This window comes from Miniopterus natalensis, chromosome 1 (genome assembly GCF_054644295.1).
Source record: "Miniopterus natalensis isolate mMinNat1 chromosome 1, mMinNat1.hap1, whole genome shotgun sequence".
NCBI classification, from domain to species: domain Eukaryota; kingdom Metazoa; phylum Chordata; class Mammalia; order Chiroptera; family Miniopteridae; genus Miniopterus; species Miniopterus natalensis.
In genome coordinates this window covers 200,077,571-200,093,411 of record NC_142081.1, presented here as the reverse complement: position 1 = coordinate 200,093,411, position 15,841 = coordinate 200,077,571, and the positions used below count along the sequence as shown (strand labels likewise).

Genomic DNA, 15,841 nt, shown 5'->3' with positions numbered 1-15,841 from the left:
TGGGGGAGCCAGCGGGGAGGGGTGGAGTGGGGGGTGGCAAGGGCAGGCGTCTTGAGGCAGCTGCCAGGGCCCAGGTGCTGAACAGCTTTTGAGGGGCTCCGGCTGGCCTGGACCAGACTGGACAAAGGCAGGGTCCAGGGAGCCCTGGATGTCCCTTTGACCAGTAGGGGCTCCCCCAGGTCCCACAGCACAGAACCTGGGTCCTGCACGCCCCAGTACCTGGGGCCCCAGCCTCTGCCCTGCCCTCATTTCATGCCTGTGCCCCGCCTTCAGCCTGGAGACCTTCTCCGCTACACACTGCATGGCATCTGCCAGGGGCTCGGTTGGTCTGGGCATGCGGGGATGGGGGTGGGGGTGGCTGACCCAGGCCAAGGCTAAGGTCAGAGGTTGCCGGCCTTCGGGATGCATTTGGGTATTTGAGGACCCCTCCCACGGCCAGTGTCTGTGCAGGGCAGATGGGTGGGCACTCGTGCCCTACCTGTCCGCAGGGCCGCAGGGCAGACAGCTGACAGCCTCTCTCTTCTCCCTGTGACAGGAGGCGGGGCCCATGGCAGCAGAGGCCTCCCGGTCAACACAATCATCGATGTGGACCTTGTCGCCGGCTCTGCACCAGGGTTGGGCTGCAGGGTTCCAGGGGTGTGGACGGGCCCCCGGAGGTCCCAGACCAGCAGGCCCCCAGCATCAGACCTCCCTGGCCTGAGTCCTGTCCCAGGTGGGCCCGCTAAGCCCAAAGCCAGCCCGCACCACGCCACCTTCGTCTGAGTCCGCCCGCAGCCCTGCCCCCCGGTGGACCCCTGTGCCTCCTGACCTCCATCTGAGCTGCCTGCCCGCCTGGACACGGACATGAAGGCCCATGATCTAGGGGGGCAGCTCAAGCCCATTTTGAGGGCCTTGGAGGGGCCACCTCAGCCACCACGCCCTTGGAAGCCAAACCAGGAGTGGACAGAGGGCTCCTCGGCCCTCCTGCCCCTAGCATCCGGCCTTCCCTCAATAAAGTGTCTTCAAGGACTCCCCTGAGCGTTGGCCTCCTGCTGGGTGCTGGGGTCCCAGGCCCTGTCCTCAGAGAGGTGGTGTTGCCAGGGGCCTCCAGGACCGTGTTGGGGAGGGGCTGAGAAGAAACAGCTCTTGGGGCTTGAGGAAGGGAGCCCGCAGGTCAGGCCTGGTCCCGTCCAGTCCCCACTGCCCCCTGCAGGTCAGTGCGGGGTCCTCTCCCAAGCACAGTGGGGACCAGGCCTCTCTCGGAAGGCTGGTCTGGCAGGGCCTGTCTGTGGAGGGACTATCTGAGCAGAAGGTCTGGGAAGGCATGTCAGGGCCATGCAAAGGCCCTGAGGCTGAGTGAGTTTGGTTAGAGAATGGCTTGAGCCAAGTCAGGAGGGGACCAGTGGCCAGCCAGGGGCAGGGGCACCGTGGATGGTGGGCTGAAGCAGATAGAGACGGCACCATCATCCCAGGTTGCCTGGGTGGACCCCAGTGTTGACAGCTCAATGCTGGGGCCCCTGCACCCCTTTCTCCTCAGTCGGTGGGGGAGGGGTGGGGTCTTGTCCTGCCGGGTTTGTCAGAGGCTGGGGAGCACAGTGAGGCTGTGGGATTGTTCTGGGTACTTCCCGGGAGCAGCCCCGGGGGAGGTGTAGGAATGAAGAGGGGCGGCACCCGCCGTGCCCAGCACCCTCTCCGGGGCGCACACAGTGAAGCAGATGCAGTGCCAGCCCCCTCTGCACCCCGCGCAGGCAGCCTGCATGCGGGGCGCTGCCCAGCCCAGTTCACAGAAGGGGCAGCATGCGCTCACGGACAGGGCAGGACCCCAAGCCAGGTCCTGATGGCCCTTGGTGGCCCCTGGGTACCTGGCCAGGGCTCTGCTGGGGACCAGAGAGGGAGTCTAGGAGAGGCGGGGAGAGGACGCTCCTGAGGACCACCGAGCCAGGGCAGACCACAGCGTGGCTCTGGGCCTGCTCCCCCTGTTGTACTTCCTGGGGACCCCGTCCCAGGCTTATCCTGGACGGGGCAGCAGAGGTCCCCATCCTGGGTCCCTGTTTGCAACACCCAGCCCAGCACCCCAGCCTCCTCCCCGCCTGGCCTTTTGCTGGTCACGGGCCAGCACCCCATCCTCCAGGCCAGGCCCTAGAAAGAGCCGAGCACACGTAGCTGCTCTGGTCATGAACTGTTCACAGACAGACAGTGGCCAGCCCTGCAGCCCAGCAGGACCCAGAGGCTGGGCTGGGAGTCCAGGCCCCGCCCGCCATGTCGTCCTGGGAGATTTTGTGGAGGTGATTTCTGAGCTAAGACCCAAGGATGTTGTCAGGACCAGGACCAGTGTGGCTGAGCCCCGAGGGGACCGCAGGGCCCTTGGGCCTGGCAGGATGTGCTGGGCAGCAGGTGTGGGGGACATAATGGCCCTGGCATGGAGGCAGCCAGGGTTAATCATTTCCAGGTGGCCTTGACTCCACCTGCCCCGGCCGCTCTGCTCCTGACTCCTGTCGCCCCTCAAACAAGTCAGGAGGAGCCATGGGGCACTGGGCCCGGGTCCCCAGTCCCTGCCCCTCGCCCAAACTGTCCCTGCTTCTGCTACTGCTGCTGGCGCCTCTCAGGGCCCAACCCCAGGCTAGCAGGGTGAGCACTGGGTCCTGGGGCTCCCTGTGCCCACATGGGTCCTGGGGCTGAGGCCAGGCCGGGTATGACGTGGTGAGGGGCCCAGGGTGGTGAAAGCTGGCCATCGGGTGAGTTGGGTGTGCTGGGTTTGCCCGGGGACAGGGGTGGAACCTGGGGGTCCAACTTACTGGACTCCCAGCCAGGGACCTCTGTCCTCTCTCCAGGCCTCTGCTGGGTCTGAGTGTTTGAGGTGGGGGTGAGGGATAGGGGCCTCTGAGGCCTCCCAGCTGCCCTAGTCCCAGGATCCGAGGGCAGTGGTGCCAGGCCCTGAGTCAGCTCCATCCCACTGGCTGGGCTCAGTGGGAGAGGGACGGGATCCCAGGCCCCACTCCAAGACCTAAGGGCCCAGGTGTGGACTCTGAGTCCCAGGGCTGCAACCAGCCCCCACCTCGCCCCGCAGGGCATGAGTGTGGGGGGAGCAGGTCCCACGCTGATGCTGTCACAGCCCTTGGCTCCTCCTAGAACCACACGGAGCCCCAAGAACCTAATGCCACAGTGACCCCTGGGACCTCCACTATTCCTGTAACCTCAGTGACCCCTACGACCTCACCTGTGAGCGCTCCAGAGGCAGAGGATCCCCACGGTGGGGGGCTCACCTCCCCACCCAGGGCGGCCCCCTCCAGCAGCAGCCCTGGGGGCCCAGGTCGGTCAGGGGGCTTCCTGGAGGAGGTGGTGGGCTGCATCTGGGCGGGTGGGCTGGGAGCGGGGTGAGCGATGGTGGGGCCAGGGCTGTGGGGTGGTGACGCTGGCTGCTGGCTGCCTCCTCACAGTGCTCACCGAGGACGGGCAGCCCTGCCGGTTCCCCTTCCGCTACGGCGGCCGCCTGCTCCACTCCTGCACTTCGGAGGGAAGCGCCCGCAGGAAGTGGTGGGTCCCAGCTGGGGCAAGGCCTCCCCTCCTCCTGGTCCCCACAGCCCCTCCACCCTCCTGCTCCAGACGGAGCTGACACCAGCAGGTGTGAATGAACGAGTGAATGAGTGGCCGTGAGCGCGGGAGTGGGTGGGGAGAGCTCTGCCATCTCGGGGCTGGGTGGGCAGGCCTCTAGTCTGGGCACGCACGTCACTGCACACATCCCCCCAGGTGTGCCACGACCCACAACTATGACCGCGACCGGGCCTGGGGATACTGCACGCAGGCCTCCGAGACCCGGGAGGGCCCAGGTGGGTGCCTGGGGGTTTGGGAGCCCTGAGCCCAGGCTAGGACGGGGCTGGGCCTGGGCAGAGGTGAGCGTGGGGGGCATTAGGTCAATGTGTTGATGGGGGTGTGGGCAGAGTTGACTGGGGCAGGGGGTCCTGCCTGCAGTGCAGGGGGTGCCCTGGGGTCAATCACACTGTAGGGGGCCCCGCGGGGAAAGAGAAGCCACCAGCTCAGGGGACCGCAGGAGTGACAAGTAGGAGTCTCTCCCAGGCTCTCTGGGGGCCACAGGTTGCTTTGGCCATTGCTGGGAGCGAGACACCCCCTGGTGGTCAGGCCAGGTCCTGCAGCCACACAGGCCAGCCCCTGGGTGGGTGAGGGCCAGTGGGGTCTGCAGGGTGCTGGCAGCCCTGCCTACAAGGGTCCCAGGTCACAAGGGAGGAGACTGTGTTGCCTGATGGGGGGGGGGTGTCAGTCTTCCAGGGTGCTGAGTGCAGAGCCAGAGGTCCACCTACCCAGGGTCTGAGTGCCGAGTGGGGCTGTGGGAGGAGGCGGCCTGCATTCCCTCCCAGGGCATCCCCCGAGGACCCCAGAAGGGGCATCTTTAAGGTGACAGGCCTGATGGCAGCAAGAAGCGAGGGTCACAGAGTGGGGGTGCAGACTGGCGGGGCTCTGAGCCCCTACCCCACACTCCTGCATGCCCCCAGCTGCTCTGGATCCCTGTGCCTCCAGCCCCTGCCTCAATGGGGGGTCCTGCACCAACACCCAGGACCCTGGCTCCTACCACTGCACCTGCCCCGTGTCCTTCGCTGGCAAGGACTGCAACATGGGTGAGCAGGGCCTGGGGGCTGAGGGGACCAGGCAGGTCCTGGGAGGAGGGGGCGCCTGCCGCATGCAGGGGGTCGGGCTGCATGGGGGGTGCAAAGAGCAGGGGACTCATGGTGTGGTCCCCAGAGAAATGCTTTGACGAGACCCGCTATGAGTACCTGGAGGCGGGAGACAGCTGGGCCCGTGTGCACCAGGGCCGAGTGGAACAGTGCGAGTGTGTGGGCGGCCACATCCAGTGCGAGGACACACGGCACACAGGTACACCGTGTGGGGCGGGGTGGGGGCCTTCCCATTGGGTATCCCCATCCCCCATTCCCACCCTAGGGGAAGAGACTCAGCGAGGGTCACCCAGCCACAGGCACCTGACCCCACCCATGCATCCGGCCCTTTGAGGCCCGAGGCCTAGCTTGAGCCTCCCTGCAGATTGCCTGAGCAGCCCGTGTCTGAATGGGGGCACCTGCCACCTGATTGTGGCCACCGGGACCACCGTATGTGCCTGTCCCCTGGGCCATGCTGGGAGGCTCTGCAACATCGGTGAGTCGCTAGGCCTCAGAGCCTCCTGGGTCGGCCTCCTGGCCTTGTGTCAGGCGGATGCAGCCTCAGGCCCAGGCTCACCACCCACTGCTGCCCACTGCTGCCCACAGTGCCGGCCCAGAGCTGCTTCGTGGGGAACGGCACTGAGTACCGGGGTGTGGCCAGCACGGCAGCCTCGGGCCTCAGCTGCCTGGCCTGGAACTCCGACCTGCTCTATCAGGAGCTGCACGTGGACTCGGTGGGCGCTGCCGCCCTGCTCGGCCTTGGCCCCCACGCCTACTGCCGGTCAGCACTGGCCTGGCATGCCTGAGGCCGCCTCACCCGGGGGGGCAGGGTCTGTCCTGGGGGAAGGCCTTCCTGCCCTGGTCTGTCTGGAGGCTCCTGACCCTCTGCCTGGGAGGCTGCCCCAGTGAGAAGAGCCAGGCTGGGGTCAGGCCCACAGGCCCAAGGCCACTGTGACCATTGGCAGACTGAGCAAAAGGCTGCACCGGGTGGGTGGAAGGGACCCCACCCTGCTAGGTGTCCCCATGTACCCTCCCTGAAGGGCAGGGTGACACCCACCATCCGCCTCTCCTGCAGGAACCCGGACAGGGACGAGCGGCCCTGGTGCTACGTGGTGAAGGACCACGCACTCTCCTGGGAGTACTGCCACCTGGTGGCCTGCGGTGCGCATGGCTGGGCAGGGTGGGTGGTGCCGTCCCCACTCCCACACCTGGCCTCCTCTGGAGGACCACTGCCCCACCTGAGGCTCCCAGGATGGGGCTGGTCCAAGGCCATGCAGTGGGTTGGTACCAGGAGTCCAGCAGGTGGGCCAGTCACCCAGTCCTCTTGGTAGCGGCTCTTGCCCACCTGAACCATGCAGAGAAGGGGACCAGAGATGATGCTGTGCAGCTGGGTGAATAGCATGGGTGGGAGGTCCAGCAGGCACCCCTGAAGTCAGGTGCTGGGGGTGGGCAGCCCCATGAGGCCAGTTCCCCCCCTGGCCCCTGGCCCCTGGCCCCTGGCCCCTGGCCCCTGTCCCCATGCTCTCTGACCATCCTGGGCTTGGCTCTGGGGTCCCAAGCTTTTGGGAGGGACATCAACACCTGCCAGGTGAGCCAGGCCACTCTGGTTCCCCCAAAGCCTGTGACTGGCTTCTACAGATGAGGAAACAGGCTAGAGAGTGAGTCCTGTGCCAGGAGGGCAGGGCTGGGCCGGAGCCCTGGACCCCCGTCCAGAGGAGCTGCCCGGGGTGGAGCGGGAGGCGAGTGAACCGCCAGGGGGCCTGAGGATGGTGGCCTGTGGGGACACCTGGGGCACGTGTGACCAGTGACCTGTGCCCCCAGAATCCCTCGCCAGAATCGAGCAACCACCCAAGCAGTCCCTGCTGGCGCTGCCTGACCCGGCCCCAGCCGGACGCCAGACCTGCGGCAGGCGGCACAAAAAGAGAAACTTCCTCCGGCCTCGCATCATCGGGGGCTCGTCCTCGCTGCCCGGCTCCCACCCCTGGCTGGCCGCCATCTACATCGGGGACAGCTTCTGTGCCGGGAGCCTCCTCCACACCTGCTGGGTGGTGTCTGCCGCCCACTGCTTCTCCCACAGGTGAGCAGCTCTGGCCCCAGAGTCCCTGACCCACCACCAATCCCTCAGATGACCCCCCCACGTCTCTGCCTCCCCCCCAGCCACACACCCACCATCCCTCCATCCACACCTTTCCACTGTCCATCCCCCACCCACCCAGCTATCCACCCCGCCCCAACAGCCACCCCACCCATCCTCCCGCCCATCTGCCTGCCCCCACAAGGGTCCCCGCGCTCCCCCACCTACCCGTGTGACCTCCATCCTTTGGTGCCTGTGTTCCCTGTGCTGCGTCGCCCCCTGACTCAGGTGGGACTGGGCGCTCGGCCAGGGCTTGGACTCAGAGGCTCCAGACCCATCCGGCCCGGCCCCACGGCTCTCCTTGGCCCCCACGGCTATCCTGCCCCCCAGGGCTATCCTGCCCCCCAGAACTATCCTTGGCCCCCACGGCTATCCTGCCCCCAGAGCTATCCTTGCCCCCAGAGCTATCCTGCCCCCCAGGGCTCTCCTTGCCCCCCACGGCTCTCCTGCCCCCCAGGGCTATCCTGCCCCCCAGGGCTATCCTGCCCCCCAGAACTATCCTTGCCCCCAGAGCTATCCTGCCCCCCAGGGCTATCCTTGCCTTCTCACGGTTCTCTCGCCATCAGATGCCCCGGGAAGGGTGGGGCGTCTCCCCGGGGAGCCGGGCAGCTAGCCCGCGCATGCGCAGTAGGGGCGATGGGCGGGGCCCTCCCAGCCCGCCCCTCCCGGCCCCCCCCCTGCTGGACGGCTCGGCGGCGCCAGGGGGCGCAGGGACTCGGTGAGCAGCAGGCTCCAGCCCGAGGCGGCCTCCTGGGGTCGCCCAGGGCGGATGCTCGGGGCGCGGACCCCCCCCCCCCCCCCGCACTCAGGGGACCCGCTGAGCGGACCCCGCTCGTGCCGCCGAGACCCGCGGTCCTGGGGGGAGGCCTTCAGTGCGGCTCAGGGATGGGGAGGGAAGGCGGTGGGGTTGGCAGCGAACCCCCACGGTCACCCCAGGGACTGCAGCGTGGGGAGGGCCCGTGGGCACAGGTCCTGTGCTGACCTCTTGCCGCAGCAGGCTCTTCGCTGGGCCCGCGAATGGGCCCCAGGCCTCCTCGGTATGGAACTGGGGGGTGGAGAGGCTGGGGGAGGGGAGCGGGCACCCCCTCTGGCTTTCTGGGAGGGGCCCAGCTCAGTGGGGGTACCTGGGGACCCCAGCAGGCTGGTCACAGGCCTGGGCCAAGCAGGGCTGGTGGACGGAGCAAGACAGAGGTGGACGGGGAGGAAGGGGGTTGAGGGGGTGGCTCAGACGTCTGGACCCCGGTGGCCTCACAGGAGGTGCCTGCTCCTTAGGGGACACAAAGGCAGACCTGGGAACCCCTCGCCCCTCAAGGCCTGGGTGTTCCCAGCCCTGAGCTCACTGGCCGCCCCCGGAGAGCCTGCCTGATGGAGACCCAGGGGCGCCCAGCGCTGGCCCTGCCCAGGGGGCCGGGGCACCGAGCCCCACAGTGAGCGGAGCATCGGCTGCCCTGAGCGTGGGAGCCCGTTTTCTAGAAGCCTGAGGCCTTGGGGGGCTGAGTGGCTGAGGTCCCACGGTGGCCTGGAGGTCGAGTCCAAGGCAGGAGGGCCGAGTCGGAGTGAGAGGGAGCCCCCCATACACAGCAGATGGGAAAATGGAGGCTCTGACAGGGAGCGGAGGGGTTGACCGAGGGGCCCTGGACCCAGGCCCCGCAGGGGTCCTGCGCGGTGTCGCCCTCCTGGGCTGTCTCGGGGATGCTTGGCCCCCATGGGTGGAAGGAGAGCCAACCTCAGGGCCTGAGAGGAAGGCCAGAGTCCCACTGCCACTGTCCCCCGCCCCGCACAGTCCCCCCAGGGAGAGCGTCTCGGTGGTCCTGGGCCAGCACTTCTTCAATCTCACGACGGACGTGACACAGACGTTCCGCATCGAGAAGTACATCCCGTATCCCCAGTACTCGGTGTTCAACCCCAGCAACCATGACCTCGGTAGGGCTCAGGGCGCGCTGGGGTGCAGCAGGGTCGGGACATGTGCTCTGTGCTCCCTGGGCCAGACCAGGAGAGGGGTGGGGGGCCGGGCACCCAGAGCCCTGGGAGAGTCCTCAGACCAGTGAGTGCGAGGAGCGGTGGGCGGGAGGGACAGAGGGGAGCAGGAGGGGGTGGGGGAGAGGTCCAGGGCAGGGCGGCAGGGTGCCTGGGGTGGCCTTGCTCCCTCCAGGGTCTCCCAGGTCACAGCCCCTTGCCTAGCAGGGCTGCACCCTGGTGTACCGGTGGTCACGCTGTATCCACCACGGCCCCCCACCCCAGGCTGACCTCTGACCTCTCTCCCGCCCAGTCCTGATTCGGCTGAAGAAGAAGGGGGATCGCTGTGCTGTCCGCTCCCAGTTTGTCCAGCCCATCTGCCTGCCGGAGCCCAGCAGCCCCTTCCTGGTCGGACACAAGTGCCAGATTGCGGGCTGGGGCCACCAGAACGAGAGTGAGTGGCAGCGGGAGCAGCGGTGGCCGCGAGAGCCTCGCCCACCCTGACAACACCACGTCCCTGTCCGCAGACTCGAAGGGCTACTCCAGCTCCCTGCGGGAGGCGCTGGTGCCCCTGGTGGCCGATCACAAGTGCAGCAGCCCCGAGGTGTATGGGGCGGACATCAGCCCCAACATGCTGTGTGCCGGCTACTTCGACTGCAAGGCTGACGCCTGCCAGGTGAGCCCAGCCTCAGACCTGCCCACCCTGGGGAGAGGGACCCTGACTCTCAGGGCCACAGGGAGCCCAGGCGGAGAGCGGACCCGCCCTGCCCCCGTCCCCCCGTCCACCGGTCCAATCAAGGCTGGGGCTGGCCATGTGACTCCAAAGCCCAACTTTTTCATCCAGAGCTCTCCCCGGGAGCTCATCCATCAGCCAGTCCCAGCAGCTCACCCTCATCCAGGGCTCCCCAGGCAACCCCGAGGTGAAGGGGCCACTTACTCCCCATGTTATAGATGGGGAAACTGAGGCCCTGGGAGATCCAATCACTCTTCCCAGGTCACACAGCTCACATGTGGCAAGGGAGTGGATGGGGGTGGGGGACTTGACACTGGACCTTTGGTGGAAGTCAGGGGTAGCTTCATGGGAGCAGGAGCATTTACACTTGTCCTGAGGGGTGAATAGGAGTTTACAAGAGGTGAGGAGCGTCTTTCAAGTGGGGGTGAGGGTGGGGGTTGGGGGGAGGCAACATATTCCAGAACACAGGGGTCCCCTGGTCCATGGGGGGCCTTGCTGGTGGGCAGTGGGGGGAGCCAGGTAGAGGAGCACATTGCTGGCCCTGGAGGTGAGCGGGAGCCTGGGCAGGGCTTCAGAAACCGGAACAATCTGGCAGGCCCTGTCACAGCAGCTGGGAAGGAGAGGACTTCCTGTCTGTGAGGTTCAGGAAAAGTTGAACAACATGCTTACTTGTCCCCAAGCTGTCAAGAAGTCCTCCGAGAGGCCCTGGGGAGTCCTGCATCCCAGGGGAGCATCTGAGATGCCTTTGGGGATGTTCTTGGGTTAGGGTGAGAGAGGCCAGGGCAGGAAGGGGCAGTTTCCAGGGTGCCAAGGAACTGAGCCACGGGTCACCTCGAGCTGGTCCCTGGCTCTGACAGGCAGCTCTGCTGCAGGGGGACTCAGGTGGGCCCTTGGTCTGCGAGAAGAATGGTGTGGCCTACCTGTATGGCATCATCAGCTGGGGTGACGGCTGCGGGCGGCTCAACAAACCAGGCGTCTACACCCGTGTGTCCAATTACGTGAACTGGATCAACGACCGGATTCGGCCCCCTAAGCGGCCTGCAGATACCTCCTGAGACCCCCTGGGAGGCATGCTGCCTTCTTGCAATTCCTTGCCTGCTGGCAATAAAGCTGCTCCCAAGAACACAGCCTGTCCTGCTGCCCCCAACCCAGCCTCCCCCCTCAGGCCATCACCTGGGCCCACATACACCTCCCGTGACATGAGCTCTCTCTGACCCTTCGGCCCCAACTGTTGAGTGTGGATCTGTTAAAGAGGTGACTCACAATTATAGATCGTCCAGGGTCAAGCCAGCCTTGCATTCCTGAGCAAACTGTGCTGAGTCACAGTGTGAGCCAGGTATCTTCCATTTGCCCCCAAGCTCCCCTCCCCAATTTTTCCCCTGCCCTAGGAGGCTGATCTCAAAGACTACATCAATAAACTCCTGGGCCCATTGGGTTCTTCTTGGGCCATCAGGGAGCCCAGCAGGAGGTCAGAAAAGGAGGAGGATGAGATTGAATATTGATTTCTTTGGCCCCCTCCTTTTGGAATCACCTCAGTGTTACAGGTTGTGTCCTCCTAAAATCCATATGTTGGAGTCCTGACCCCTAGGACCTCAGAATGTGACCTTATTTGGAGAGAGGACCTTTACAGAGGTGATCAGGTTAACATGAGGTCACTAGAGTGGGCCCTGATTCAATACAACTGTGTCCTTATAAGAAAGAGAAATTGGGACACAGACACACACAGAAGGAAGATAACGTGAAGTGTCACCTGGGGAAGATGGCCATCTACAAGCCAAGGACAGGCTTGGAGCAACTTCCCCCTCCCTGTGGACGTCTCTATCTGGGACCTCCAGCCTCCAGAACGGTGAGATGCCCAGTTTCTGTTCCTTAAGTCCCCAGTCTGTGGTGCATTGTTATAATGGCCAAGTAAACCAGTGCACCCAGATCCCTTCACTGGAGGACACTGCTCCTCCCAAGACACACAAACGGCTCTGCTTGGATGGTTCTGGTGGCTCACCCTCCCCTCACCCTCTAGTCTAGAGGAGGTGCCCACTCCTGCTCTCTAACCAGCCCAGGGCTGCAGAGTTATTCCTTGGGGTCCCTCCACTATGAAACCTTTGTGAATAAACCCCTTCGCTCATCCTAATGCCATGTCAGCCTGTGAGGACCCTGGCTATTGATACATGCTGTATTATTTTCTTACGTGCTTTTCCAAATTTACTGACATTTTGTTTAGGATTTGACACTTATGTTTCTGAGTGAAATCGGCCTATAATTTTCCTTCCTTGTGCTCTTTGATGGCTGTCATCTAGGCTATGCCAATCTCAGAGCATGAGCTCAACAGTATCTTCTCTCTCATTATTCATGGGAAGACTGTGTGAAGCTGGAGTGATCTATTCTTTGAAAGTTCAGTACAAGTCCCAGTAAAATCCCCTGGGGCCTGCTGTTTTCTTTACGGGATGGTATTTAACTGCTAATCAGTAGTTATGGGACTTCTCGAATCCTTTATAGGAAGTTACAGTTTTAGGAATTTATCTAAGTTGTCATACTTACTGCTCTAAAGTTGTTCATGGTGTTCTCTTGTCATTGACTCTCAAGTGTATCTGGTTATTTCTGCCAACACTTGGAGGGTGTTCCACTGTCTTCTGACTTCCATTGCTAAGGCTGAGAAATTGGCTGTAAATCTAATAGCTCTTTTGTCAATAACTTTTTCCCTCTGGTGACTTTTGTGATGTCTTGTCTTTGGTGTGCCGTGTGCCACCATGGTGTGTGCAGATGTAGGTTTCTCCCCTTTCTCTGAGCCTGCTGACGGTGTGTGGGACTCTTGCTCAGCTTGGACGTTGGCTGGTGCCCTTCTCTGTGGTGACTCAGGGACCCAGGCTCCTTCTACGTAGAGCTTGCAATGTCCCGTGAGGCTCATTGTTCAACACGGACACTGCATATCAGAACACTTTTTCTCTATCACAAATGACCTCAAAACTCAGTAACATAAAACAATAGCCATGTGTTTAGATCGCAGCTCTGTGGGTTGGTAACTTGGGCTGGGTCAGCTCCTTCATGTTTGGGAGTCGCCAGTGGATCATAGGCTGTTCTGCCTCTCAGGGTGGGCTGGCTGTTGGCTAGGGCCATGGGGTGACTGGGCCACATCTCTTTCATCATCTGGCAGCGTGCCTGGGCCTATTCGCATGGTGGAGGCTGGGCTCTGAAAGGGTGAATGTGAGCATTTCCACTGCAAAGCCAGGTTCTGGGTAGTGAGAGAGACTCCATCTTTTAGTGGGAGGAGGTGTTCGGTCACATTCTGGGGGTGTGGGTGCAGGGAGCGGGATATTTGCAGCCATTTTCCAAGGAAACGACCACACTCTATACCAGTCAGCTTGGCCACCATAACAGACACCAAAGACTGGGGCTTAAGCGACAGACATTATTTCTTTCCATTCTTGAGGCTGAAGTTCAAAATCAAGGTGCCCTCAGGTTGGTTTCTGGTGAGAGGCTCGTCCTGGCTGGCAGAGGGTGCCAGCCTGCTGCATCCTCCATGGCCTCTCTCCGCTGGTTCTCCCTCTGCTTGTGATTAGGGCTCTGCCCTTGACCTCATTTAACCTTAATCACCTCCTTAAAGACCCCATCTCCAAATGACAGTCACATGGGGGTTCATGTTTCAACATATGAATTTGGGGTGGGGGGATACTATTCAGTCCATAGGCGCCAGGCGTCATGTGTCTGGGTCATCACTTCCGCCCACATGCCGCTGGCCGGAGCTCCCTCGCCTCACTGAGGGGTGCTGGGCAATGTAAATGAGTGAATGGGTTGGGGGGGACACAGGGAACAGTCCGTGCCATGGTTGGGGGGCATGTGTTTTTCTCCAGCTACACTGAGTATCTGGAAACACATGACGAGACAGCCCATCCCTGGTCCCAATTGTCTCCTTTTAAAATCCACGAGCATTTTGAAAGACCCTTGTTTAGGGCTCATCGTGATAATATCAGGCTGGAAGAGTTTGAAACTGAACTTAAAGTTCATCTGGGAGGTGTTAGGTGCCATGTCTGGCTTCAGGTCCTGTAGCTGCAGAGCCATCATTGGGAATAGTGCCCTGTGGCCATAGAGTCTGGTAGTAGTGGCAGGGTCCCTAGCCATAGTGTCCTTGGTTATGCTGTCTGGCAGCAGCACCCATGGCTGTGTGGTTGGTCAGTGGAGCAGCTGTGACCCACTTCTTGGAATGTGGCAGCCATGCCCCTTGGCTGTGGAGTCCAATGTGTGGTGGTGCAGAGCTGGGGGCGTCCAGGCTCAGGAGTGTGGCTGCTGCCCACCTTCTGGAGCTCCCACTGGTGCTCCAGCCTCCCCTGGGCTCTACCAGGGGCTGACATTCTTCCAGCAAATTCTTTCCTCCTGCATCAGTGGGCACAGTGAGTTTCTGCTACTTGTCACCTTCACCTCTGGCTGTTACAGCTGGGAAACTCTTAGCTCTGGCTGCTGTGACCGAGCACCAGGGACTGAGGTGGGGGCTAAAACAACAGGCATTTATTTCCCACAGCTCCAGAGGCCAGAAGCCAGAGCTTGGGTCCTGGGGAGAGCTCTCTTCCAGGTGTGCAGACAGCCACCTTCATGCTATGTCCTCACCTGTTTCTGCTGATAAGGGCACTAATCCCAGCATGGGGGCTCCACCCTCATGACCTGATCACCTCCCAAAGGCCCCTCCTCCTAACATCATCACAGGAAGGGCTGGGCTTCCACACATGAACTGGGGGGACATAGACATTGGTCTGCAGCAGGAACTGAGGCGCAGAGGCCCAGAGCCGACCCTACCCAGCGTCTGGAGTGGGAGCCAGGCAGGAAGCTCTCCGGGCCTTTCAGCAGCCCTGGTGGCCGTGCAGGGGAGGGGCGCGGCCTGCCCCTCTGCAGCCTGAATTTCCCGGGACCAGCGCAGGAGCAGGTGCAGCTGCCGGGCGGGGCAGGAGCCTGGGCCAGGGCCAGCCCTCAGGAATGCGGCCGCACTGTCCCTCTCGGCAGGGATGGCCGAGTGCCAGCCGCCTGGGGTGGCGGATGTGACGGATGTGTTGGTGGCCACAGCCCCCAGCCGCCACCCAGCCCCACGCCAGCTGTCCGAGGCCAGCGCCTGGGGCCTGAGATGTGTGGGGCTCATGAATGGGGCTCTGTAGCTGGACAACTGCTCCGGGAAAGTGGCTACACAGGTGATGTGGATGGGGGCGGGGTGCTCAGGGGACACAGAGCTGCTTCCTGGGCCTGGTGTGACCCTGCTCTACTTTAGGCCCTGGCAAGACATCCCAGGGCATCAGAATGAACCTTGTGGCCCGCCAGGGACCTGCCCTCTCAGATCCCAGGGACAGTGGGGAGGGGGCACCCTGAGTGGGTGGACCTGGCTCTCTGCATTCAACCGGAGCTCCTGCCCCTGGTCCAGGCTCTGGGAGCGAGACCTGCTCTGAGCATCGCTTCCATCTTCTGTGGGTGGCAGGACCCAGCCCTAAGGATCTGAACAATGTAAAGACATACACGTGCCCAGGAACTCAGCCTCCCTGCCTGTGGGTTTCGGGTTAATAGGACAGTTCTTCCCTCTTACCCCTGCCAGAACTTAAGCCCCTTAGGAGGGGACCTTGAGGAGGGCGCACTGCTTCTCATGGCATTTCTGGGTGCTGCCCCCCCACACCTGTGCCGTCCCCTTATCCTGGATGCTCCTGGAGTCAGAGATGGGGGCTGACTGGCGTCCAAGGTGTAGCCCTGGGAGGTCCCCAGACCGCCTGGGCTCCTGGAGAACGGGAACCTCTGAGCCAGAGCTACAGGGTGGAGGAAGGGAAATCCCCACGCTCGGTCCCCCTCCTCCCTCCCTCGCCGCGAGGGGCCTCCCGGTGGCCTTTACAGAGCCCACAGCTCCTCCCGGCCACCTTCAGAGGACGGTGCTCAGCTGGCTGGAGACCACACACAGGGCCCTGGGTGGAGCAGTGCGCACAGTGGGCCCTGGTCCCACCGGCACCCGCAGCAGCAGGAACTGGGGTCGGCGCTGCAGGCCATGCGCATGGCCCCCCTCTGTCACCCTGGCTGGGCGGCGGGGGTGGCCTGGGAGAAGACAAGGGGGGACTGAAGGGCCTGCTGAGCCGTCCCAGAGTCAGTCTGTTGTCAGCGGTGTCCGGTGACGGCCCCGGGGGGTGGGAGGGGAAGGTGCCCGAGGGTCAAGCCAGGTGGGTTGAAGATAAACTTGAAAACCGGGGACCTGGACGCGGGAGTGTCCCCTTCCTGTTGGGCTGTTCGCTCGGCTCAGGGAGGAAGGAAACGCCAGGGTCTGAGCCCAGGCTGCGCCGGTCCGCAGGCTGGCCGGCCTCGGGCGCCCGCTGTGCGCTGGGGAGGCGCCCACCTCGCGGGACGCCCCGCCCGCGGCCCGCC

At 63.3% G+C, this 15,841-nt stretch overlaps 2 protein-coding genes across 3 annotated transcripts in view; both read left to right on the top strand.

Moving 5' to 3' along the window:
- RGS12 (regulator of G protein signaling 12) overlaps positions 1–1,167 on the top strand; it is a 79,830-nt gene extending 78,663 nt beyond the window's left edge. The window contains exon 18 of the mRNA XM_087828418.1: positions 536–1,167. Within this exon, the coding sequence (XP_087684544.1) occupies positions 536–762 (227 nt within the window). The 3' untranslated portion in view covers positions 763–1,167. The remainder of the gene's footprint in view (positions 1–535) is intronic.
- Positions 1,168–1,397: 230 nt separating this feature from the next.
- Positions 1,398–10,663, top strand: HGFAC (HGF activator). Of its 2 annotated transcripts, none has more exons than XM_016195804.2 (14): positions 1,398–2,607; positions 3,109–3,289; positions 3,417–3,513; positions 3,727–3,806; positions 4,488–4,610; positions 4,735–4,866; positions 5,032–5,142; positions 5,253–5,427; positions 5,722–5,807; positions 6,468–6,723; positions 8,564–8,703; positions 9,050–9,190; positions 9,264–9,412; positions 10,342–10,663. In XM_016195804.2, the coding sequence occupies exons 1-14, from the start codon at positions 2,503–2,505 to the stop codon at positions 10,522–10,524; spliced, it is 1,959 nt and encodes a 652-aa protein (XP_016051290.2). In that variant the 5' UTR covers positions 1,398–2,502; the 3' UTR covers positions 10,525–10,663. The 2 variants fall into 2 exon arrangements, with proteins under 2 accessions (XP_016051290.2, XP_087673285.1); XM_087817159.1 differs by having other exon boundaries at positions 5,662–5,816.
- The last annotated feature ends 5,178 nt before the right edge of the window (positions 10,664–15,841 follow it).

Excerpts from the sequence above, each read along its gene's own strand:
- HGFAC (XM_087817159.1), top strand. The coding sequence starts at position 2,503 with ATGGGGCACTGGGCCCGGGTCCCCAGTCCCTGCCCCTCGCCCAAACTG. Across the intron at positions 9,191-9,263 it reads CTGGGGCCACCAGAACGAGA|ACTCGAAGGGCTACTCCAGC; the intron begins GTGAGTGGCAGC and ends CCCTGTCCGCAG. Across the intron at positions 9,413-10,341 it reads GCAAGGCTGACGCCTGCCAG|GGGGACTCAGGTGGGCCCTT; the intron begins GTGAGCCCAGCC and ends GCTCTGCTGCAG.